The sequence below is a fragment of the Macrotis lagotis genome, chromosome 2, assembly GCF_037893015.1.
Source record: "Macrotis lagotis isolate mMagLag1 chromosome 2, bilby.v1.9.chrom.fasta, whole genome shotgun sequence".
In the NCBI taxonomy this organism is placed as follows: Eukaryota; Metazoa; Chordata; class Mammalia; order Peramelemorphia; family Peramelidae; genus Macrotis; species Macrotis lagotis.
Window position 1 is genome coordinate 82,356,432 of NC_133659.1, and position 26,071 is coordinate 82,382,502.

Consider the following 26,071-nt stretch of genomic DNA (forward strand, 5'->3'; position numbering starts at 1 on the left):
CCATCCTGAACTAATGACCAAAGAACTATCTAACTTCATATCCTTGGATTCAGCAATATCAGTTAGATCTGTACCCAAAAAATAACTAAGAAAAAAAGAAAAGGATATATATGTGCAAAAATATTCATAACTGTTCTCTTTGCATTGGTAAAGAATTGGAAATTGAGGGGATGATCATTATTTGAGGAATGGCTGAATAATTGCGGTATGTGATCATGGTGGAAAACTGTTTTACTATAGGAAATGATTTAGGGAATGGTTTTAGATAAAATCATGGTTAGACCTATATGAGTGGTGGCAAAGTTAACTGAAAACTGGAAAATCATTGTGCACAGTAACAATAATGTTATAATTGTTATCAACTGTGAATTATTTCACTGCTTTGATCAATACATTGATCCAAGGTAATTCTAGCATACTCATGTTGAGAAAATTCTATTTGCCTAAAAGAGAGAGAGAGAGCTTATGAAGTCTGAATATAAAATATAACTTTCTCACTTTCTCTATTTTCCCTTTATTGTGATATCTAATTAGGAAATATATTTTGCACTGTTTCACATGTATAATTGATATTATATTGTTTGCCTTCTCAATGAGTTGTGGGAGGGAGGGAGGGAAAACTCTGTAATTCAAAATTTAAAAAAGAATATTAAAAATAAAGAGGAATTTTATTAAATGAACTCAAAACAGTGACTATAATGTGACTATAATGATGTATTTTGAAGGAAAAAATTAACATATTTGCATGGAAAATTGGCTTCAGATGTTCTAAAGGTTGCTCCAGTGATATCAATAGAGTTATAACAGTTATAAAGAGGAAGTTATAAAACAGTTAAAAAAAGTTATAAAGAGGAAGCTACTACTGCTAATGTCCCAGCAACTGGAACAATATAAAACTGAGTCTGAAAGGTACTATGGAAGAATATCAGCAGAGGGTTCTCTCCCCTCTAGTCTCAGAAAACACAAGTTTTCTTTAGTGTGGATGAAGTTCAAGTAATTCATGACTCTCTTGTGTATCCCGTAAACTATAATGGAAAGAATCAATCATTTTATGAATTTAAAATAAGAAGAAATGTTTATCATACAACTTCTTGCTGTTTTTGGTAAATGTTTATTTTTTTTTTGGATTACATGCATGAGTTGTCCCTCTGTAGTAATCTTTTTGCATAAATTGTTATATATTTCAAAATGATCTAGGGTTCTTCTGTACGTAAACTATTGTATATTGTATTGGAGATATATAACCCAGGGATGTTATATAGTTATAGAAATGTATACAGTGTAGCTAATTTTATCCTAGGATGCAGTATACTGTAGAATGAATAATAAACATTGATTTACTTGCTTTCCTTCTTCCTCTTCCTGCCTCCCCTTCTCCATTTCCTCATTTCAGATCCTGATGAGTTTGAGAGAATATATGAGCCACTGGATGTCAAAAGTAAGAAGATTCATGTGGTTGATAGTGGGCTCACATTCAACCTACCATATCCTCTAATCTTGAGACCTCAGAGAGGTGTGGATCTCATCATCTCTTTTGATTTTTCTGCAAGACCAAGTGACTCCAGTCCTCCTTTTAAGGTGAGGTCATTTATGCTACTTTCAAATATAATAGTAGTGCCTTGTGTTTCTGTAGTTCTTTACACTTTTCAAAACATTTCCACTCTCTCATTTGCTTGACCTAGCAACCTTTTGGGGCATATAATTTTACAGATGACATACATTTTACAGATGATAAGACTGAAGCTCCAAAATTTGACTGATATCCCATGGTTAGTAATTGGCAGAGCCAAGATCAGGATCGAGAATTTCCCTCCTTTTGATTGAGCTATACAATCTCCTTTACAAATCTTGTACCTTTCCTAATCATGCTGGGTGTTGTGAAGTTCCGAGAAAAAGATATCATGTTCTTATCTTATCCTCAAAGACCATAAAATATATATGGGGACAAGATTTATACACAAAAACATTTAGAAGAACAAAAAACCAAAAAAAATTCTCCAAGACTGCCTAATAAATGACCTCTAAAATTCCTTCTGACTCTAATTTAAAATATGAAATTGGGTGTTGGCTATAGATGATAAAAAGAGAAATAGATACATATGAATTTTTTTTAATTTAAAAAAAAATATTTATTTTTTTTCATCCATATGCATATGTATATTTTTAAGTAACAAAATTTCCTTCCTTCCTACCTTCTCACTCCCTCCCCTCAGTGGCAGTCAGGTTAGCATTGTACATACATATTTTGGATAACCATGCAGTCATTTTTGGTATCTGGAATAAGGATTAAGGGAAAAAAGATACATAAGAGATAATTTTTACAAAGTGTTCATCAGATTCTGAAGGACTGGTTTTTTTTGTTTTGTTTTGTTTTGTTTTTCCTCCCTTTGATCAGGATAACATTGTTCATAGCCAGTCTAATATGGTTGTCTTAGCTCTCTGAAGCTGAGAGTTGTTGCTTCCATTAAGGTTGATCATCTCCCAATTTTGTTGTCAATGTATACATTGTTTTCTTGGTTCTGCTTCCTTTGCTCAGCATCAGATCCCATAAGTCATTCCATGCTTATCTAGAGTCCAACCATTTTTGGTTTCTTATAGAACAATAATATTCCATAGTATTCATGTACCATAACTTATTTAGCCATTTCCTAGTTGATGGGTATTCCTTCAAATTTTGATTCTTTGCCACTACAAAAAGAGCTCCTATGAAGATTTTGGAATAAATAGGTCTTTTACCATTTTTTTATAATTTCTTCTGGATATAGACTTAGAATTGGACTTGCTGGATTGAAGAGTATGAACAGTTTCATTGCTCTACATATGAATTTTAATGATTGGGAAGACTATGGATGAAGATTTTTCCCTTCCAAAACTCTTTGAGAAGGCAAACAGTATAATATCAGTCATACATGTGAAACAGTGCAAAGTATATTTTCTAATTAGCCATTAAAATAACTTTAAAATAATATAGTAGCAAATATTTATTTTAAGTAGATTTATCTTATGTTTAGAGGCAGAGCCTTAAAGAGCAATGAGAAATATATATTTCTTTTCCAAGCAGCTAAACTCATTTGTACCTGATTGTCTTCTCCAAGCTTTGGTGAATGTCAATCAGTGAAAAGTACTTTTAAAGCACTAAGTCCATGTAAAATAGCATACTAAGCATAGTCCATGGGAAAAATAGAAAAAAAATAATTTATGAAATAATGATGTTTATGCATGCTTGTTAGATTTGAATTTACCTAATTATAAAGATATATAGCATGAGCAGTAGTCTCTTCCTTCAAAGATCTGCGAATCAGATTGGGGAGGAAAGGCCAAAGTCTTTTATTACTTGTCTGCTTTTAATAATGACTGTCCGAATTGGGTAACTAACTTTCTAAAAAAACATCTAAAATTCATTTTCCTATCTCAAAGGTTGTGCTTTCCTCTAACCATAATTCTGTCAATATTTGCTTCATGTGAGAGAAGAATTAAATCTTCTTGACTTTAGTATACCATATTTCCTTATTTCTTGCAGACCCTTGTCACCTCACTCTTGGGTTATTAAAATAGATGTAAATTGGTCTCCCTGTCTGGTCTCTCTCCAGGCTCTTCTATCCTTCATGATTTCCATAAAGAATAATTCTGGGCATGTCATACCCCTATTCAATAAACTCCATTGGTTCCCTCTTAATTTCATGATTCAACACAAAATGCTTACTTTATCATTAAAACAGTTCACAGTCTAGTTTTGCATTTTCAGTATTCTTACACTTCAGTCTCTTTACTAAACACTACCAACTAGCAATACTAATTTCCTGGCAGTTCCTTGAATATACCCTTTGAATCCATGCTTTTTTAACTGGGGTCTCCCAAACCTGGAATCTTCTCCCCCCCTTACTTTTGATTCTATTAGAGTTGTAGCAGACTTAAAAGTGAGTAGACAATCTACCAGCTGCTCTCTCCTAAAAGAGGGAAAGAGGAGGAAAATAGAAGTCACCAGTCTCAGTCTCCAGTCAGTACTGAATTCATTCCAGACATAGTTTGTACTTGTCTAGTCCTTATTCTACTAGCTCAGGACTCTCAAGAAATGTTAGCAATTTTCCATCCACTTTCTGTCACTTCAATTTCATTTTTTCTTGCTTCCTTCTTTGTATTTCCTAACTGTAAACACCCTTTTTCAAGGTCAGGATCAGTGACATTATAGCTTGCCCTCATCTCACTTCTGAGAACCCTTCAGAGCTTAGAGAATGCTGGTAAGGATGTTAGTCAGAAGTCAACTCTCTCTGTACCATAATTTCCTTGCCTTTGGGTCCAATTCTTCTGGAAGATCTTTAAAAGATGAGTTACACTTGATTTTAGGACATTATGGAACAAAAATAAAAATAATTTCATTGGAAACCATGTGTCCAATAGACATATCTTGGCTTGTTCTTTTCATAACATAATACCATGCCCTATTTCCTGAAAGCTAAGCAATGTCATAAATCCATAACAGGTGAATTCTTGGAAAAATAGCATAACTCCCATTAACTTTAATTTAGGTAGAAGCTGGTAGTCTTATCTGGAGATAAGGTTTTATGTACTTAGGAGTACGTGATATGAGTGGCAAACTTGAGTTATTATTACTGCTTTCCTGAAAGTGATTTTCCCAACTTTTTTTTTTTGATGGAGTAGAGGCATTTTTTTCATGACTAAGAAAAAACACTATTAAAAATGTTTCCTGGTTATAAACTAGATAGCCTCTCCTCTTTGAAATAAAACCTCATTTAGAATTTTTGCCATTTTCCATCAAAATTTTGTTTGTATAACCTAGTATTACTAAATGATTTACTTCCACAGCAAATATCATCATAAGCACAGGTGTAACCTTATCACTGACTAATATTTTTTAAAAATTATGCTGTTTGGTTACTATTTAAAACAGAATTCCAAAGCTTGTTTGAGAAGTTTTCAAAACTGGTGGGAGGGTCTATCAAAATCCTGTGTAATTGAAAAGACAAATTCCAAAATGTAAGAACAGGAGACTTGGAACTTGGATTTAATGAAATTGAGTCAGCATTAGCTCATTTGCTACTTTTGAGATTAAAATATATAAAAAATATATTTTCCTGTCAGAAAATAGGTCAATCACAGGGACTTAAATTGTAATAGTCTCACTTGAACTACTTGATGTACATGAAAATTCATCTCCCATCACCATTCCTTTATTTTTTGGATTACTTTCTCTCTCCTTTCTTCCCCATCTTGGTTTCCCTGGCTTGCTTCAAGACTTACCTCAAATGCCCTTTTCCTGCACCCCTCCAATTGCTAATTCCTTCCACTTTGGAGGTGCCTTTGTTTCCTCTGCATATATCATGTATGTTCTTGGCTACTTACATGATTTTTCCTCCATTACAATTTGAATTCCTTAAGGGCAGAGACCCTTATTTCTTTGTATCCCCAGTGTCTGACCCACAGTTAGCGTGCAACAAATGTTTGTTCACTGATTGCAGAAGAGGAGGCAGCAGGAAAAAAATGACAGCATGGTGTACTGAGAATACTGTTTGATTTGGAATTAATACCATTTCTGGGGTCATCAATTACATACAAATATGACCACTGACAAATTACTTGCCTTGGAATCTTTTTTTTTAATCTATAAAGTAGTAGTTAAACTATTTGACCTTTATTCCAGCTCTACATATGTGATTCTATGATCTCTGAATTCTTTTCTCACTTAGTATTTATGATTCTATTTAACTAATTTGAAAGGCCTCCATGTATTATTACTAAAATTATTTTGGGACTTGGGAAGAAACTAATAGAAATAATATTTATATGATGCTTAAAAATTTATAAAATAATTTACAAATATTGTCTCATTTTATTCTCACCCTCATAACAACCCCAGGAGGTAGGTCCTATTATGATCATCTCCATTTTATAGATGAGAAAGTAAGAGACTGAATGACTTGCCCAGAGCCACTTGGCAGCAAATGTCTGAGACTAGATTTGAACTCGAGTTCTCATCACCTCACTCCTTCTTTACTGAAATAATCCACTGTTGGCCCTGCCTGCCTTGTCTCTCCTCCCTCCAATCCATGCTCCCTTCAATCACTAAATCCAAGTCTAGTCATGTTACTTCAATGACTTCCTGTGGTCTCCAGGATCAAATTTAAAATGCTTTCTTTTGCATTCAGAGAGCTTTTTAGCCCCTTCTTAGCTTTCCAGTATTCTTGCATCTTACTTCTTGACACAGATTCTTCAGTCAGTGATACTGACTGGCCTCTGAGATGTTCCATGAACAAAACCCTCAATCTCTAAACTCTGGGCATTTTCTCTGGGTATTCCTTATATCTGGAACATTCTCCCTCCTCCATATCAACTATTGACTTCCTTGATTTCAAGTTCCAAAATCCCAACTTCCATAGGAAGCCTTCCCCAACTCATTTTAATTCCCAATGTTTTCCCACTTTTCAATAATTTTCTAACTCTCCTATTCTTAGCTAATTTTGTTTATATTTGTTTGCCACGATGTTTCCCCCATTTGATTGTAAGGTTCTTGCCTTTGCCTCGTTTTGTATTCCTAGAACTTAACACAATGATTGGTATATAGTAGATGTTTAATAACTTGAATGTATGAATAAAAAATGAAATGTTCTATCCACCCTGCCACCTAGTTGCCTTTGAGAAATGTTCTCACGATTTTCAATAAAGGCAAAACAAGTGATTCTGGTATATCTCTATTTTAATTATTCTTGACGTGCCATATCAATGTATCCAAGGCTGAGCATTTTTCAGAGAAACACACATAGGAATTGAGAAGAAATGAGAACTAACCCCGCCCCCCAGCTCTAAGTAATCATCTTGAGAGAACATGGAAAAAGTGACTCTATAGTTTATATTGCCAAGATTCTTTACATGTAATAATTGCTAAATGTAGCACAAACCAAACCTTGGGTTTTTCAGTTGTGTATACTCAAAGAAAATTCTATTATGACTACAGTTATCAAAATCAGCACAAAAACAAAAGACAGAAAAATTTAAGTTGTCTTAATTGACTCTACTTATATTATGTGACCTCAACTTCAAGAACCCAGACTGGTAAGTGATGACTTTCTTGGTTCTCTAAAAAATTCCACTATACCCATACATGGCATATCTGTGAGAAGTAATCTCTTTCCATGATAAATTTCCCGTTATCCAACTACGCATCCAGTTAGCAACATTACCTTGGATGTGAGCCCAAATCTTGAATATTAGATGTGAGAATCAGAATTGCTTTTTGTATACCCAGAAGCCTTTTTTAAAAAGATTAATGATTAGGAGTAAGATCAGTAGAATCTCTTTGCTAGCTCCAAAATGCATCCTGAGAAAGCTAGTCTCCATGTTATAAGAAATAAAGTTCATTTTATCTCATTGTATTTAATTTCACTTCTGGCTTTAAAATATCTGTATGGGGGGCAGCTAGGCAGCACACTGAATAGAGTACCGACCCTGAAGTGAGGAAGCCCCGAGTTCAAATGTGACCTCAGTCATTTAATAATTGCCTAGCTGTGTGAACTTGGGCAAATTGATCTTAACTCCATTGCCTCAAATAAGTAAAATTTTAAAAAATCTGTATGTTTTCATTTTTAAGATTTTTTTATTAGTTTATTTTTTTGCAAGGCAAATGGGGTTAAGTGGCTTGCCCAAGGCCACACAGCTAGGTAATTATTAAGTATCTGAGGTCAGATTTGAATTCAGGTACTCCTGACTCCAGGGCCGGTGCTGTATCCACTGCACCACCTAGCTGCTCCCATTTTTAAGATTTTTGAAAAAAATATTTATTTTTCTAATTAAATCCAAAGAAAATTTTCAACATCCATTTTTTCTGTAAGGTTTTGAGTTCCACATTTTTTCTTCATTCTTCCCTTCCTTTCTGCCCTTGATAGCAAATAATCTGATATAGATTACAAATGTACAAATATGTTAAATATATTTCCACATAATTCATGTTCATTTTTAAGATTTAAGTGAAGGAGGCTTTTTTTTTTCAAATTAGATCACTGCAGCTATGGGAGCTTGACCCAGGCTTAGGTAACTTTGAATATGATTTAGGATTAGATATAAAAATCTGGGTCAAAGGAGGGCAGCTAACCATATGGGTGAATGGTTATCTGGGAAAGTAGGTCATGACTACTTGTGAACTTTAGCTTCATGAACAGCATGCCTCATGCTTACCTGCTGTTAAGGCGGCTGTTGCTAACAGTTGCAATCAATTGAGCTTATAAGACCTTTTAATTTTCCAGAGGATGAGAACTGAGACCTTGAGAGGTAAAATGATTTGCTCAAATTCGAATGGCCAGACAATCTTTTTTCTATACACCTGACTTACAGGGAAATTTGTAGTGTACTTTTAAATACAAACCATGTGTTATATCATAATAATTTTGGCAGTAATAGAATGACATTTGACAGTTAGAGAATGCTTTAATATTTGCAAAATGTTTTGCAAATATCTTATTTAATCGCCTTGATAATTTTGAGAAGCAGGTGCTATTATTAATCCCAATTTATAGATATGGAAACTGAGACAGTGAGGTTGAGTGACTTACCTATCACTGCACAGCTATTTCCTATCTAAGGCCAGGTTTAAATTCAGATGTTCTTGACTCCAGTTCAAGTGATTTTTCCAGTAAGGCACCTGGAGTAAGTCATTTCTTGCCTAAGAGCTAGTTAGTCAAATCTCTTTCCTCATTTATTTTCAGGGACTTAAATATTGCTCTAAAAAGATTTTATAAAAATCAAAAATTACCCCATTTTTTTAAAAAGAAAAGAAAGTAAAGACTTCCTTTTCCTGTATTTATTATTACTTTGATTTATTGCTTTAATTTTTATATTGGTCTCTATTCTGCTTAATTATTTGTTTCTAAATTAACTTGCTTTCAGTTAGCTTACTTGAGTTTTTCAAATACATTTTTTTAGGTTTTTTTCAAGGCAGTGGGGTTAAGTGGTGTTCCCAGGGTCACACAGCTACTTAATTATTAAGTGTCTGAGGCTGGATTTGGACTCAGGTACTCCTGACTCCAGGGCCAGTGCTCTATCCACTGCACTACCTAGTTACCCTTCAAATATATTTTAAGATGCAAAATGAACTTATTTTAAAATAATTTTTATTTTCATTTTTACTGGTGCCTTTTGTTTCTCATATTGGTTATTTTCTCTTTGAACACTACCTTGTTATAAATGAAAATAGTTCAGTAAAACTGACCAAAAAATTGCTGTGTCTGACAAATAGAATTATTGTGTATTATTGTTTCCCATTTTTGTACCAAGGTTATAAATGTATATTTTGAAAAGATTCAATGAGGATCTTTCACAATATCACCTTTGGGAACAAGATTGGTTTGCAATTCATCTGAGTTCAGTTGTAAGTTAGCATTGGTTTTCTATATATTCTTGTCATTATGCTTTTTATTCTTTTGGTTCTGTAAGCTTCTGCACTTTGCAAATTGCCCTTTGGAAAGTTCTGCAAAATTCTGCAAGACACTTTTCATATAAAACATTTTAGAAAGTAAGATTAAAAATCCAACATTTCCTGTAACTGACTTCATGAAAATATGATTCTTTAAATCACCCCTTGCCCCCAAAGTGCTTCTAAAGGTAAATTTCTAGCACATGTCTACAATTTTACAGTACTTGGCTGGTAAGTTAAATTAATAGAAAAAACAAACAACCTGGCAAGAATTTTTGGATCACAATTATGTGTAAGTTTCATTCTTTCTTTAAAAAGACATTGAATATTATAGTCTAACTCATCTCACTTTAAATGTATGACTTTTTAAATATAGTCTTTCAGCATTTCATAAGCAGAAATCTCTACTCTTCCTGACTACCAATATGAAAATATTAATCTAAAAATAGCCTGAGTTTTTCCTTACAAAGTTCATTTTCCCTTTTCACTTACACATCTAAGCAGTTAAGTAAATATAACTAGTCAGATTATTGAGTCATTATGTTCAAAATCATTATCCTTTTTTCCACACCTTTCCCATACAAATTTTTTTTGTCTTGAATAATTCTGACTGGATGTTGGTGCTGCTTATCTGGAAATAACAAACTGGTCAGTGACTCAATTATTTTCTTTGAAAATTTATTTTTTCTCATTTTTATAAAGTTTTTCAATGTTATCTCCCCTCCCCCAAGTTTAAAAGTTTAAAATTGAATTCAGATTGGACTTTTCACTGACAATCACTGTGATATTTGTTTTTATTGCCTTTGTTAGTGTAATTGGGGAAAATAGTTTAGAATTTACAGCTTCAATGCCTCTAATAGATTTAAATAAAACTGAACTGAGGATAGTTTAATTTAATAAATATGCACAGGTAAATATCTACATGCTGTATATGTAAAGCACTGCTCTATGTACTGGAGGTTAATAAGAAGCAATACTTACTTTCCTAGAACTTACATTTCTCTGAATATATGTTCATAGACCCACATAAAAAACATATGTGATATCTAGTGTAGTGTTGTTTTCTTTGCTATAATTCTAGATGCAAGTTTAGTTTTTTAGGGTTGGGTGATGGAATGTCCAATGGGGATTAGTGAAATAATATTAAAACATAGGTTTCAGAAATATTCTTAGGAGAATGCTTGGCAAGGATTCTACCTATGAAGTGTGTTTAAACTTTATTTTAATGGTATAAAGTTACCCTCTGGAGTTATAAAACACATTGCCCAAGTTAAGAAGCCACTTGATGAGGACCTACATTTCTGCCTGAGACTTTGGATAGAGAAAAGAAAGCTTGGGAAAGAGGAATTCAAGTATCTCAAATATTGCTATTTTCTTCCTAGGAAATTCTGCTTGCTGAAAAGTGGGCTAAAATGAATAAACTTTCCTTTCCAAAGATTGATCCTTATGTGTTTGATCGAGAAGGTCTGAAGGAATGTTATGTCTTCAAACCCAAAAATCCTGATGTAGAGAAAGATTGCCCAACCATCATCCATTTTGTTCTGGCCAATATTAACTTCAGGAATTATAAAGCTCCTGGTGAGTTAGGATTGTTTCATAAAAATTTCCTGCGAAACAAACATTATTTTTCTTTTTGTGAGGGGGGGTATGTTATGGCGGTGTGGGAGATCAGAGGAGGGAACTAGCTTTAAAGCACTTATGTAAAAAGATCTGGCAGTTTTTCATCCACTTAAAATTTAATGTAAATCAATGAATGGTGTGACATGACAGCTAGAAAAGCTAATGTAAACAGAGTGATTTAATAGAAATACAGTAATACCAATAATGTAAGGAATTCATCCTTTGTATTATCTAAGTTATAGACCCCTACCCTTGGATTATTGCTAATCTAAAAACAGACAGAACCTGTAAGTCAAGAAGAATGATTGAAAAGGGCTAGAAATATTTAATACAAGAAAATATTTCTAGAACATATACTAGTGATTATCAAATATTTTATGTATTATCATTTATAAGAGGGAGAAGACTAAGTTGATTAAGAGAGGAGACTAGAACCAATAAGTTGAAGTTATATGGAGTCAGGTTTTATGTTAACTTGAGTATCTTTTGTTTATTTGTTTATTTGGTAAGTTCTTCTTAACAATTCTCAACCAATTAATGGACTAGTCCATTGACCAAGGAGTAAATTTTCATTCTGGGTAAATATTCCTTGTAAATTAATCTTATCATTTGTATCCATTCTGTTTCTATAGGAATTCCAAGAGAAACACAGGAAGAGAAAGATTTTGCTGATTTTGATATTTTTGATGATCCTGAATCTCCATTTTCCACATTCAACTTTCAATATCCAAATCAAGCTTTTAAAAGGCTTCATGATTTAATGTATTTCAATACATTGAATAACATAGATGTAAGTATCATCTTTGACCTTAAGTAAAGCTAGATTATTTCCAAGGAAGATACACAGAATGATAGTTAGTTTAAATCATTTGCACATGTAAATAGTCATATTTAACACAGATTCTGCTAATCTTTGTAAGGTAGTAGCAATAATAATGAGCGTGTATGAATTCACAGCAAAAGTAATATACCAGCTTGGTCCACATCTTCAAAAATAGAGTTTCAAAGAAAATATAGCTTTGCAAATAAATATTTCTTTGACTTCTTTCTGAGACTGTTATTTCAACATATACTAGGTCATAATAAATTGTTTTTACAAGTAGGAGGGAACTTTGAGGATTTTGTCATGGTTTCTCCATTGTGGTTTGTCAAACCTCAGTTTAAATACAGATTTAAATTGTTGATTGATAGAAAAAGTAAAGATAAAATAACTTGTGATTTTTAAAGTTTGAGGTTCAAAAATGACTATTTTGATCGTGAAATCCATAACAGCTTCAAGGAAATCTGGAGACTTGAAGATACTGCCATAGTTCCTCCAGTGTAAGTTAAGTGGCATCAGTAGAATATAAATTTGAAAATAAGGGCTGTTTCATATTTTTCTTTGTATCATCAGTACCCCACATAAAATAGGTCCTTAATAAAAGGCAAATTGAATTGGAATACTTGATGAAGTAAAAGTCAGGTGCATATACTTGTATAGATAAACACATATTAGGCATTTATGATAGACTACAGATTTTATAAATGGATTATGGATGTGTAAACTTACTATATTGGGCCTAGAAAATAAAAAAATTACATTAATTCTGCATAACATAAATTTTTTCAGTTTATAGTTTTGGTTTAAAATGTAATAAGAATTTTCTTCTAAGTATTGTCTATTTCTTTCTAATCATTCAATTATTTATGTGAATTCTAAAAAGATGAGAAAGCAGTTTGTTTGAAACATTGCAAGGAAACTGAGGAACTGATGTAAAGAGATCGAATTTTAAGAAACTACTTTCTTAATTAATCCTACCCTATAGTCAACTTATCAAATATAGTCTTGTAGTTCATTTAATCATGTTGCCTTTTAAGTGCTTCCATTAATATCTTAGCAACCAGAGTGGGGGAAAAAAAGAGAAACTTGGCTAAGAAACAGCAGCAAGAGGCTGAGCATTTATCTTTAAAGGACAACTTGTGATTATAGCTACCCTTTGTGGATTCTATGGATCATAGGAAATTTGGTTCTTCAACTCACAGTTAGCCTTACTTAGCCCTTTGCATAAAGAATATTCCCAAACTTAAAAATGAAAAGAATTCTCTTTCCCTACAATGTGAACTTGAATGTCCCAGCTCTTCACAGCTGTGCTATCTCACTGAATACAGAGTTTATGTATTTTTTCAGTGTGTTAATGACATGTTTTTTTCTTTCGTTTTTGCTTTGTTGTATCCATTTGATCACAATGTAATGATCTCTATTAGAACCAGTTTTTATCTATATCTGAGATACTTTCTAGCCATTGATCATGTTTTTAATCCTGGCTGTAGTCTGTTATTGAGGACCTAAATCTGTCATTTTGTACTTTTGCTTTTGCTTCTTTGGTACATCTCCTTTTCTCAATCACTTTGCAAACACTTTGGCTGATGGACTGGGGAATGGGAAGCTGTATCATTATTTTTTAATGTTCAGAAAACTTCCTTTAACATTTTATTGATCACTAGCTCATACAACTTGAATGCAGATGATCAAGAAACATTCTTTGTCATGAAGAAGAGGATTCCAGGTCTTACTGGCATATAGGATTCACACATATTAAGTATCTTCTTCCTTGAGTTCCCTTCAAAAATAATTTGCATCTATTTTTATATAAGATGCTTTTCTTGATAGAACATAATTCTTGTGAAGGCAGAGATGGCTTCATTTTTAACTTTGCATTTTCATTGTATAGCACAGTTTATTTTAGGTTCTTGAGTTTATTGTAGGTTCTTAATAAATGGTTACTGATGGATTGTGATGCTATATATATATATATAGAGAGAGAGAGACATTTTTTAAGTCCCTGCCTTAAAAGAGTTTAGGTTCCTTGGGGAATTCAAGTAAATAATAAAGAATATATATGCAAAGCGATCTCAAGAGGGAGATAATACTAACAAATGAAGGCAGGGGAAGGGATCAGGAAAGAACTTGTATATGAGTAAGTTCTTGAGGTATGCAATTATTTCAGAATTAGAGCTCCATGGTTTCATATTAACCCATTTTAATTTTTTATGATATTATATGAAAAACATAAAATGTTTCACAATCATTTGAAAAATCTGCAGAAAAATTCCCTGAGCATGAAATGCCATCTAGTGGTTCAGTTTTTGTGTTTCTATTATCGAATTGGATACACCAACCTGGACAAATAATTTCATAACTGGTAGATTGCTTAGAAATAATTTAATACAATACTTATATACATATATAATATATATGATATATATCATATATATATATATATGGAAATTTAGGGATCTAGAAAAGTTTCCTGAGCATATACACCAAATTTAGACATTTAGACCTAACAAACGATGATGAGAGAGATTAGAAAACTCATTTGTTCTCATTTGAATTTTTCCTGTTATTGAGTAACAGCACATTTTATTTAATATGGTTGTTTAAGTCAAGCTGTCAGCAATCATTTATTAAATACATATTATGTGCTAGGCACTGCGCTAAACATTGAGAATACAGAGAAAGGCAGAAACAATCACTGCTCTTAAGGAATTCCCAGTCTAAGAGAGGTGGCAATCAAATAATTATGTAAAAACATAGATTTTAAGAGTCCTTTGAGGGAAATAAGGTGTAAGAAGACTGAAAATTTGTTGAGAACTTAAATTTCTTTTTCTGAAAAAAGTATTGATCTTTTTGTCCATTTATCCACCAAAAATTGCTTTGTCTTTAACAATACAGAATGTCATAGCTGCTTCACTTCTTTAACAAAATAATAGAATTTACTGCAAATAGAATAGATTCAACTATAAATGTATGGCTTAGAATTTCCAGTATTTCTCTGTAATCATGAAGCATTCAGGAAATATAAAATATAAAGATATTGAGAAAGATACTGGTGGAAAACTTTATTAAGATTATCATTCTGTTGTATTGGATGAGTCATTTTAAAAATTAATTCACAACAGCTTTCTATAATATTTATATTATCTATGAATATATCACATGCCGCCTGAGCTTCTTCCATTGGCAGTAGAATAGTTCTTGTCTTCAATGCAATGACTGTTTTTTTTTTCTTTTAAAATCTATCTCTAGCATTCAACACATGCTTTGTATATAGAAAGACTTGAGTAAACTTGTTGAATGAATTTGTTATTTCTCATTGCAGGTGATAAAGAATGCCATATTTGAAAGCATTGAGTACAGAAGACAGAACCCATCTCGTTGTTCAGTATCTCTCAGTAACATTGAGGCCCGAAGGTTCTTTAACAAGGACTCACTAAGCAAACCCTCAGCTTAGATTGTGTGCTGGAAAATACAACCTTTGTCCTATGCTGTATCAGTTTGCAATCTTGTAACAACTGGATTTGCCACCGGGCGTCATTGCTCTAGAGAGACTGGATGGCACTAAGATGAACAGTGATTTTGCTGCATGAGAATAATACCACTGTTGTCTTTTTTTGAATTTACAAATGTCATTTATTAAGTGAAAACATGCTTATTCGTGTATTTCATCAGTAAGAATTTCTGAATGTACCGTCAAAAGATATACTGAATTTTTAAACATTCCTCACCAGCTGTTTTATTCACTGCACTATTTTATAAAATGCTGATTCTTTTTAGAGCATTTGAGAGGATTGATGTTAAGAAATATTATTTTACATGGAGTGCAAATTTTATCCACTGACTAGTTTTATCATCCTATGGGACAACACTATTTTTATTTATGTATGCAGGAATGTAATAGATATCTTTAGGAATATTAAATTTTTTTGTGAAAGCTTTTTTAAAAAATATTCATTGTGTCAGCACTTTTAGTAAAATAGTCTAATGTTATTACAAAAGCTCGGATCCTCTGTCTCCAAAGCAAGAGTCCAAAAATTGAAAATAAATAATATTCTTTCAAATCTATATAGTGCTTCATGGTTTACAAAGCACTTTCTTCACAATAACCAGTTGAGGAGGGTGAGGATGGTGTTTTTACAATCTATTTTATGGATGAGAGAACTAGGGCTCTAGAGCCTGTGTAACTTGTCTTTGGTTCTATAGCTAATAAGGGTTAAGATTCAAATTTAGCTTTTTGACTCAATTCTATCCTTGTTTGAACTACTTCACACTAATACCATACTTCTATCACCTTTAGGCTATTTTTCTTAAGAGTTCTAGTGATTTGTTTTATTAAACAATGTGCATACCTAAAGCAGGTTCATGTTGTATGCTTCCCACAATTTTTGACTGTCCATAAAAGAGAACATTTTTTGTTTGTTTATTATTTTTGCAAGGTAATGTGGTTAAGTGACTTATCCAGGGTCACACAGCTAAATAAGTGTCTGAGTCTAGATTTGAACTCAGGTCTTCCTGACTGCAGTGCCAGTGCTCTATCTACTGTGCCACCTAGATGTCCTGAGAACAATGTTTTAAAATTAAATTTATTTTGTCTTATTTTTCATAGAGAATTACTTAAGGTAATGGTAATGACAGAAAAAGTCTCCTTATGTCAGTTCAGCTTTCCTATTCTCTGAGAGTATCCATATTACAAAGGATCACTGAATATCTCTGTGCCATTGCTGTTACTTCTCATCCCCTGAGCTACAGACTTGATAGTTGCAGAATGTAACCTTTTTTCTTTTCCTTTTGATTTTCCCTTACTCATCCTCTTTCCACATATTATTTTCCTTTTTTCTTAGATAGCTTTCATTCATTTTTCATCTTTCCACATTCTTCCTCATATTCTGTTTCTCTCTGTGTCTATATCTGCTTATCTTTAAGTCTGTTTGACTCTCTCTCTGTGACTCTGTTTTTCTGTGTGTGCCTCTCTCTCTCCCTCCCTAGCTGTCTCTGTCTTTCTTTCTGGCACAGATAAAGACCTGTAAGAAACCTCTGAGACCATTTAATCCTCTACTCCCATCACCCCCGCCCCCGATTATACAGAAGAACAAAATGAGATACAAGAAAGTGAAATAATTTGCCCCAGGACACAAAAGAAGTAAATAGCAGAGCCAAGATTTAATTCTAGTTCCTATAATTTCAAATCCAGTGCCTTTTCCACATGATCAAACTACCATATTCCCCTATTAAAACAACTTCTTTCCAAAACTTTTTCTTGTAGATTATCCCATTTAATATTCATAACATTCTTGTGTCAAAGATATAAGCATGAAGTTTTAAGGGATTGCCTTGGGTTCTCCAAGTTGTCCTGGCGGAACCTATTTTCTGGTTTCTAGTTTAGTGTTATTTCAAGTAATCCAACCTGCTTTGAAGCATCAATTAAAGAACAAGCAGTTCATTGTCATTTATAGGCTGATTGCTGAATTTATAATATTCATACTTTTTATCATGGTTCAAAACAAGGTATTTTAGAATTCAAGGGAATTTTAAAAGTATTACAGGTTTGAGAGGTATCAGATTCTGAGAAAAATCTGAAAATTAGGAAGACTTAGCTTCAAGTTCTCTTCCTGACTATAACTATGCAAGTCATATAATCTGTAGGTGACTCAGACAATTCTAAGAATATATATATATATATATATTTATATATATAGCCAGTGCTGATGTGCATTGTTTGAAGAAATAGGTTTAGCTAATGTTCCCTAAATCAATGAAATTACACTCTTCTCAATGATGAACCTCTAAAACATACTATACTAGTTATTACCTCAGCCAATTGATCAAATAATGGTTATTGAGAGCCCACTATGCATCAGAAACTTTGCTCAATGTCGAGATACAAAAAGAAGCAAGGCTGGTCCTATGTTCAAGGAGTTTACAATCTAACTACTTTTCCTTCCTTTCACTTGACAATCATCACAATCAGGAATACAGTTTTAATTTTTGCTTTGTTTGATATTTTTTCCTATTTTCATGCTTGGCGGGAAAGGAAAATTGCAGGTCAGTGTAGTAACCTTGCAAATATTTTTCATAAATCATGTAAATCATCACAATCCTATGCAGTCATAACTATAAATCTGCATTGCACCCCTGCATCCCTCCTAGCTATTGCTTCTCAGTCAGACATGCCTTTCTTGATTCTAGCCCCTAATTGTAGGATTAAAAATAGGAATATTTCACAACAGAAAAGCCTCACTTTTCTAGAAATGGATGACATGTGCGAGGTAATGGAGAGGGCCTAGAATTTGAATTTGAGCACCTGGGCTTAATCTCAAATGTGTCTTTTACTATCTGTGTGACCTTGGGCATATTGGATCTCATTTTCATCCCTATCCAAGTCTGGACTACAGGAAACCTTGCTCTCATTCTATGAACCTATGATTCTCACAAAAAACCCCCAAACATTGAGAATCAGTATAGTGTGACAATGTCCATCAAAATTATTCTGAAACCATTCCCTGATTATTTTTAGCTCATATCCTTACATCTTTCATTCTCTGGTAGGCAATATGATTTACACAATATTATTTGAGCAAAATAACATAGCTAGTACTGTGGAGAGATTTGAAGGAAATTGTATACAGGGCCTCTGACTTCAAGAAATTTTATAGAAATGGGAAAAAATAACATTTTTCTTTAAAATATACAAGAGTTGAAACACGTATTAGCATAAAGATATATCCAACTGCTAGCGATGCATTCACCAAACATCTCTTAAGCACTTTTTGTATATAGTTATGTGTTATATGTTATGTATTGCAAGAGATAGGGCTTGAAATGATAAATGCTTCCTTGTTTCTATGAATATTATGGACTAGCACTAAAGACAGAAATCTTAGAGTAGTTAAAGTGACCAGAATTTAGTGGGATTGATCTGAGCAAGTTTTATAAAAGGAGTGAATATTTGAAGGAGAAAGATGAAATGTTTTAGAAGAGGATGGAGGATATCCTAAATCTCATCCATTGTTTTACCATCATCCCATGAGGCTTGTGGTAGGGGTGGGGTGGAAAAAGTGAATCAATGAATGACCACAGATCCCTTTCTCAACTTAATTCATACTGATTTCTTCATTTGATGCAAATTTTCCTACTGATATATCAGTACTATCATTTTAAAATGTGTACCCCTCGTAGACACCAACTGGCTCCCCCACCCCCCTATCCTTAGGTTCTGAGAACAATGCACTTGGTTTGTAATCAATGCCATGATCAAGTTCAAGTCCCTGTATCTTCATTCCAATTAGCATCACCTGCAACCGGTCAGCACTTTTTATCTATACTTTTCACAACAAACCAGACTTACAAACACAGACTCATTTATCAAAAGGGTTATTGTTAATCAAATGGATGTTTTATTTTGTGAATTAGAGCCACATTTTTAATTGTCGAAAATGTGCAAGCCTCTGAAAAGGGTTTGCAATGAATTTTTCTTCCTAGACATTGTCTTGATACAAAATAAATCTCCCAGGTGATTAATAAATGCATTCAGTATTGATGAATGGATTTTTCCTGTTTAACTTGGAACTCGTGGAAAATCGAAAGAAAATAGAGGCAATTATCTTAGCATCCTATCTATTAAATTGTCAGAGTAAAAGTCAAATGAAAGTTGATATGTTTAAGCCAGAAATCAAAGCAGTGAATTGCCCCATTGCACCCAATATGATGTGCCTACCTAAAAACTGTATGGTGTCAGAATATAGAATTGGAGGTTGAAAATTAAGCATGATTGAGTCTGGATTATATCTTTGTTTCATTAGAAAACAATTACCAAACCAACATATATGTTCTACTCTAATTATTGCAACCTTTCATTTTCACCAACAAGCTTATTTAATACAACATAGAGAGCCATGATTCAAGATGGAGAAGATACAAAGATAATCACAAGCCTTTTCTGACCCATGGAGCTTACAATTTAATATGAGGGAGGAAGTATTTCTAGTATGGAGGAGAGTCAAGTAACTAATAAAGTTGTAGAAACTGTGTTGTGTAGTAGGGATACAAAGTCAAAAATAAAAGAGGCTACATTCTATAATGGGAAGCATATAAGAAGCATGGAATAAAGTGATATCTATGAGAATGAGACATAAGAAAGGAATAATAATTTTAAGTTTATAGAACAGCACAATCTTTGAGAGAAAAGTGAGATCTAAACTGATTCTAAATGAATGGTTAATTTAATAAGCATAGACGGGATGCTGAGAGGAGAGCATTACAGGAGGAGAGGAGTAGCATGAGCAAAGGTATGAGGAAGCAAGGAATGGCTTTGGAGAACTGTGGATATGAGGGTGGAGAAAGAATTGTTGTAGCTGGCAAAAGTAAATAAAATTTTAAAAATTGTTTTGACTTTGCTTCTCTTCTTGCATCTTTCCTGTTTAGGCATTCTGAAACATGTCTCACCTATCCACTTAGTTTATATGGCTTCTCTTTCTGTCTTTGTTTTCTTTAATCCTCATACTATATATTGGAGCTATGACAAAGTCCCAAAACAATAGTTCTATTGCAGTTTGCATTAGTTTTTGATAGGAAAGAGTCAAATTTCTGAGTTCTCCACCCCCACTCCATTTTTTCACTCCCTGGTTATACTAATTTCAAACTAAAATGTTCTTATAATGATTTGACTAGTTATACATTTTGGCAAACTTTCTAGATACTTTTTTCCCCTCCTTTCCTTTACTATTTTTTGTAGGTAATACTGCTCACAATTTCCCACTAATTATTATGTAACAGTTTACAAAACATTTATATTTGAAATGCTTTTGGTTTTCATTTATTTCTTGGCAAAGCAATCAGCTGCTGCTGGGTTTATGATGTTCTTAAGCTCTTTTGACCTCCTTGTAAAAGCAATTAATTTACATGGGTCAACTGTCCTTAGAAAATCACGTCTTTGTAAATGCATGTTCTTTTATCTGTTGCCCATTTTTTAAAAGTGTAAGTACATCCAGATCTTGTTTAAATAGACAGGTTAGAGTTGGGTTTTATTTTATGCTGTATCTTTTCTCATTTTTATCTTCTATTTTTAATCTTTGCTCTCACAAGTCTATAGGACTAAGAAATATCTTTCTTTTATTTCAGGAACCAGTTGTTTCCTGTAAAATTATTATCACCACCTTTCTAAATGTTATTTAGTACTGATTATAACCAACACTTCCTGATTCTTTTTTTGAAGACAGTCCTAACTTTAAGTGAGTAGAAACTTCTGCGTAGTGGGGAAACTTTTGGCCTCTTTTTTGTTTCTTAATTTTGAGTCAAGTTTTCCAATGTTTCCTACTATGTCTCTATACCAAATCTTGCCTTGACATTATTCATTAATAAAGTCTTTGTTAATTTATTTTTTACTTTCTAAAATTAATTTTAAACAAATATAAAAAGAAGAAAAATCATTTCAATGTACAAAACACAACACAAAAAGAGGATTGAACATGAAACCATGCATCTCCCACTCATATTGTTTATTTAAAAAGCTATGTAACAAATACTGCACATCATTAATTAAATGAAAGAATATAATGAGATCAGTGAATTTTTCTATATTTACATCTTCAATAAATTTTAGTAGTAAACTGTAATTATATTCATGGTTGTTTTTGATGTGCTCCAAAATGTAAAATCAACCAGTGTCCCAGAAATGATCTCTCTTCTTGCCCCTGAGTTCACAATAAAATGACCAACTTCTTTATTTGACTCTCTTCAAGAAAACCTACAAGTTATTCTCCCAATAATGTCAACTTCCTATTGTCTTCTACTTTCATTTATACCAAGGGTTTTTAACCCTGTTGCATCTTGGACCCCTTTGACAGTCAAAGAAGTTCGTGAATTTCTCAGAATAATGCTTTTAAATAGATAAAAGGAATGCACATTAATTTAAAGATTAATTAATATAAAGATCCAATTTTTAAACATCATATTTTCTGATTCCATTCCTCAAGCAGCATGATAGCTCACTAGTCACTGGACAAAAATCTTACATTTAGAATATCAAGACAAAAATTAATATTTATAGATAATCTAAAAGTCAACAGATTCTCTAGTCATTCTATTTTTTTCTGTTATTTTGCCACTCTCATTGAATAAACAAAAATGAATTACATAGAATCAAGGACCATTTTGTATAATTTCTAATTTCAGGGTTTGAAATCCTGTTTATCTCAATTTTGTCATTGTAAAATGATCTGGAGAAGGAAATAGCAACTCACTCCAGTATCTTTCCCAAGAAAACCCAAATGGGGTCCTGAAGAGTTGATAAAATGACTGAACAGCAAAATATATATCACATATATAGATAGAGATAGAGATAGAGATAGAGATAGAGATAGAGATAGAGATAGAGATATAGAGATAGAGATAGAGATAGAGATGGAGATAGAGATGGAGATGGAGATGGAGATAGACATAGACATAGACATAGACATAGACATAGACATAGACAGACATAGATATAGATAGATATAGATATAGATGACATAGATATAGAGATATAGATATATAGATATGGATATAGATGTAGATATATATAGATATAGATACAGATATCGATATGGATATGGATAGATATAGATATATAGATAGGTATAGATATATAGATATAGATATAGATATAGATATATATGCACAAACATGCATATACTGCTATGGGCATTATATAAAGGTAAATTGGAAATAAATATTTGTATTTATATGAAAAATGAATATAATAATAATAATGTTTGTTCTTCATTTTTGAAAAAGATCATGATATCAGGGAGGTGATGCCATAACAGGCACATGAATTGGGTTTGAGTGAGGGGTGCTGTGCTGTCATCATCGTCACTTTTTCCTTCAGGGTCATCTGGATCCAGTGGCCAGATATGAATCTAATGGTAAATTGTAATAAATACAAATACTATATAGACATATATATATATATATTTACACATACATATGTGTATTTATGCATATACCCATGTGCACATATACATAAAAGCACATACATACATCCTAATCCATAGCCATAGTCATATCTTTGGAAATTATATGATACCATGGATAGACTGCTAGGCATGAAGTCAGGAAAACTCTTTTTGATTTCAAATCTGGCCTCAGACACTTACTAGCTATGTAACTTTGGGCAAGTCACTTTAGTTCTTCATCTTTAAATGAGCTGAGAAGAAAATGCCAAAGCATTGTAGTGTCCTTGCCAAGAAAATCCCTTATGACATCACAAGGATTTGATAGGTTTTTACTTTTCAAAAGACCAAGAAGGAATTATGATCAACAATGAGGAACTGTTTCTTCAAACAGGAATGATAAGAACTCCAGAGGAATAAATCCTCTCATCTTAGAATTTATGAATGAAAAGTAGAGCAACTGCTACCTGCTACATGAGCCAGATTAAAATGCAACTGAGACTATTTAAACAAATAATTAAAACTATAATTCAATATAAATAATGTTAATTTGAGGTTTCTAAAGCCAATATGTGACCTACAGGTAACTCTTTGTATTTGACGCTGACAGTCAAAAGATTAAAAAAATGAATTGACACCTGACACCTATGATGAGTTTATATAGAATCCTTTCCCCACCACCCACAATGCTACCAACAGGGAGGTTGCACTATTTAACCTAAAGTCCTGGATGCAGGCTTGTAAAAAAAAAAAACAAACAAACCACACACTTCCCTCTTTTCAGTGTTTTGCAGATCAAGGCTCTAAGTTGCTGAAGTTTACTAGGACCTTGGTGGCCTATATTGTGGCAGAATTTATGCTGGAAAGGATCTCTGAAGGAACGTGGAGGAACAAAAGGAAAGAGGTAGCAAATCTGTTTAAGCTTCAAAGAGTGCTCAGATCCATTCCCTACAATCCCTCCTTCCTGAACCTCAGTGACCCAAAGAAATAACAAAGGAAACAAATGATTGGTAATGCAAATATACTTAAGTGAAGAACAATCTAGGAGAGAAACAAAAACTAACAATGATGAAAGAATGCTCTCTCCTAGCAAAGCATACCGACCTTGAAGACATATATAAATAATAACCTATTTTATTTTTTTTGCCATTGTTCAGTTGCATCTAACTTTTTGAAACCTCCATTGGCTGGTTTCTTGGCAAAGGCACTGGAGTGGTTTGCCATTTCTTTCTCCAGTTTATTTTACAGATAAGGAGCTGAGTCAAACAGGTCACACAGCTATTAAGTGTCTGGGGTCACATTTGAACTCAGATCTTCCTGATTCCAAGTCTAGAGTTCTTTACAAAGCACCACCTAGTCTAACCCAAGGCTATAATAATAACCTAAGAATTACAATTCTTCTAGAAAAATACAATTTAAAACACTTGAGCAATATAATAATGTAAGAAATAATTCAAGAAAACTGTCTAGAATCTCTGGAAAAAATGAAATACCAACAGAAGGAATTTACAGATTGCCCCTAGAACAAAAAACAAAACCAAACAGTAAAAATAAAAGGAATGTTCCCTCTAATCCCTCAAACTAACAAAAACAAAAAGAAACAAGCTTATAAACTCCAAAGTGACTACAGTTAACAATTAAATTTAGAAACCAGAAGGAAGACCTTAGTATTATGTCTCACATATATTGTTCAGTCATTTCACTTGTATTCAATTCTTCATAATCCTATTTTAGGTTTTTGAGATAAAGATTCTTGCGTTCTTTGCCATTTCCTTAACCAGCTTATTCTGTAGATGAGGAAACTGAGATAAACAAGGTTAAGTGACTTGCCCAGGCTCACACAACTAGTAAGGCTGGATTTGAACTCAGATCTTCTTGATTCCAGGCTGCTTGTATCCACTATGTCATCTGGCTGTAATAGTATACTTCTGATTGTCTGCTGAAATTGGAACTCTCAAGGTTAATATTCTTTCCACTATATTAGGCTGCCATTCTTTTTAATGAATTAAACCATGATTAGTACTAGTTAAAATAAATGTATCAGTAGACTTCTCAGGAATGGATAGAAATTTCAGGTATATCAGTGATTATTTAGGAGGATAGTTTATACATTATTGTTAACTTCTTTCCTGACCCTGAAAAGGAAAAAAAAAGGCAAGTAAAATGAGTAAAATTTTATTAAGAAACAGAAAGGATGATTTAAATACAAAAGGGGCAATTAGTAAGTTAATTCCCCCAATCACAATTCCTGGGCAAAGATTCTGTTTTGAATTATAAGTATAGGGGTTCACAATGATGGGAAGGTGACTAAGTACTAGGAATGTCTTTTGGAAAGACTGAAGTAGAATTTCCTTATTTTTCTCTTTTATTTGTTTCCCATTGTATGCAAAGATAGTTTTCATGATGCATCCTCTCAGCATTTATTCTTCAATTTGCATCCTTTTGAGTTCCACATTTTCCTATCACCTTCCATTTCCTCCCTCTTCCTCAGGACAGCAAACAATGTGATACAGGTTTAACATGTGCAATATATTTAACATATTTCCATATTAGTCATGTTGTGAAAGAAGAATTAGATTTAAAGGGAAAAGCATGAAAAAGAAAGGAAAAAAAATAACAGAAGTTTTAAAAAGTGAACATAGTATGCATGGCTCAATATTTAGAATCCATAGTTTTGTTTTGTTTTTGTTTTCTGGATGTGTATAGTACTCTTCATAATAGGTCTTGACCACTGAACTTCTGAGGGGAACTGTATCCATTATTGTTGATCATCTCACAATATTGTTGTTAATGTGTATGGTGTTCTCCTGGTTCTACTTACTTCAGTAAGGAACAATTCATGTAATTCTTTACTGGCTTTTCTGAAGTCCAGCTGCCCATAATTTCTGTTTCTTTTTCTTTTTTGCAAGATGATGGCATTGAGTGACTTGCCCAAGGTCACACAACTAAGTAATTTTTAAGTGTCTGAGAGCTGATTTAAACTCAGGTCCTTCTGTCTTCAGGATGGGTGCTCTATCCACTGTATCATCTAGCTACCCCTTGCCCATGATTTCTTACAGACTAATAGTTTTTCATAACATTCATGTGCCATAACTTGTTCTGTCATTTCCCATGAGCACACTCTCAGTTTCTAATTCTTTGACATTACAAAAAGAGCTGTGATAAATATTTCTGTATATGTGGGACTTTCCCCTGTTTTTAAATGATCTCTTTGGGATATAGAGTGGCATTGCTCAAATACCAAATTTCTCAAAGGGTATGCAGATTTTTATTGCCCTATAG

The 26,071-nt window shown here is 33.0% G+C and overlaps 1 protein-coding gene across 2 annotated transcripts in view; it reads left to right on the top strand.

Annotated features, from left to right (window-relative positions):
• The window catches only part of PLA2G4A (phospholipase A2 group IVA), a 184,679-nt gene extending 163,487 nt beyond the window's left edge, over positions 1-21,192 (top strand). For both annotated transcript variants that reach the window (XM_074222259.1, XM_074222260.1), the window contains 4 exons: positions 1,394-1,578; positions 10,804-10,999; positions 11,674-11,831; positions 15,184-21,192. In XM_074222259.1, coding sequence (XP_074078360.1) covers positions 1,394-1,578; positions 10,804-10,999; positions 11,674-11,831; positions 15,184-15,315 — 671 coding nt within the window. In that variant the 3' untranslated portion in view covers positions 15,316-21,192. The remainder of the gene's footprint in view (positions 1-1,393; positions 1,579-10,803; positions 11,000-11,673; positions 11,832-15,183) is intronic.
• The last annotated feature ends 4,879 nt before the right edge of the window (positions 21,193-26,071 follow it).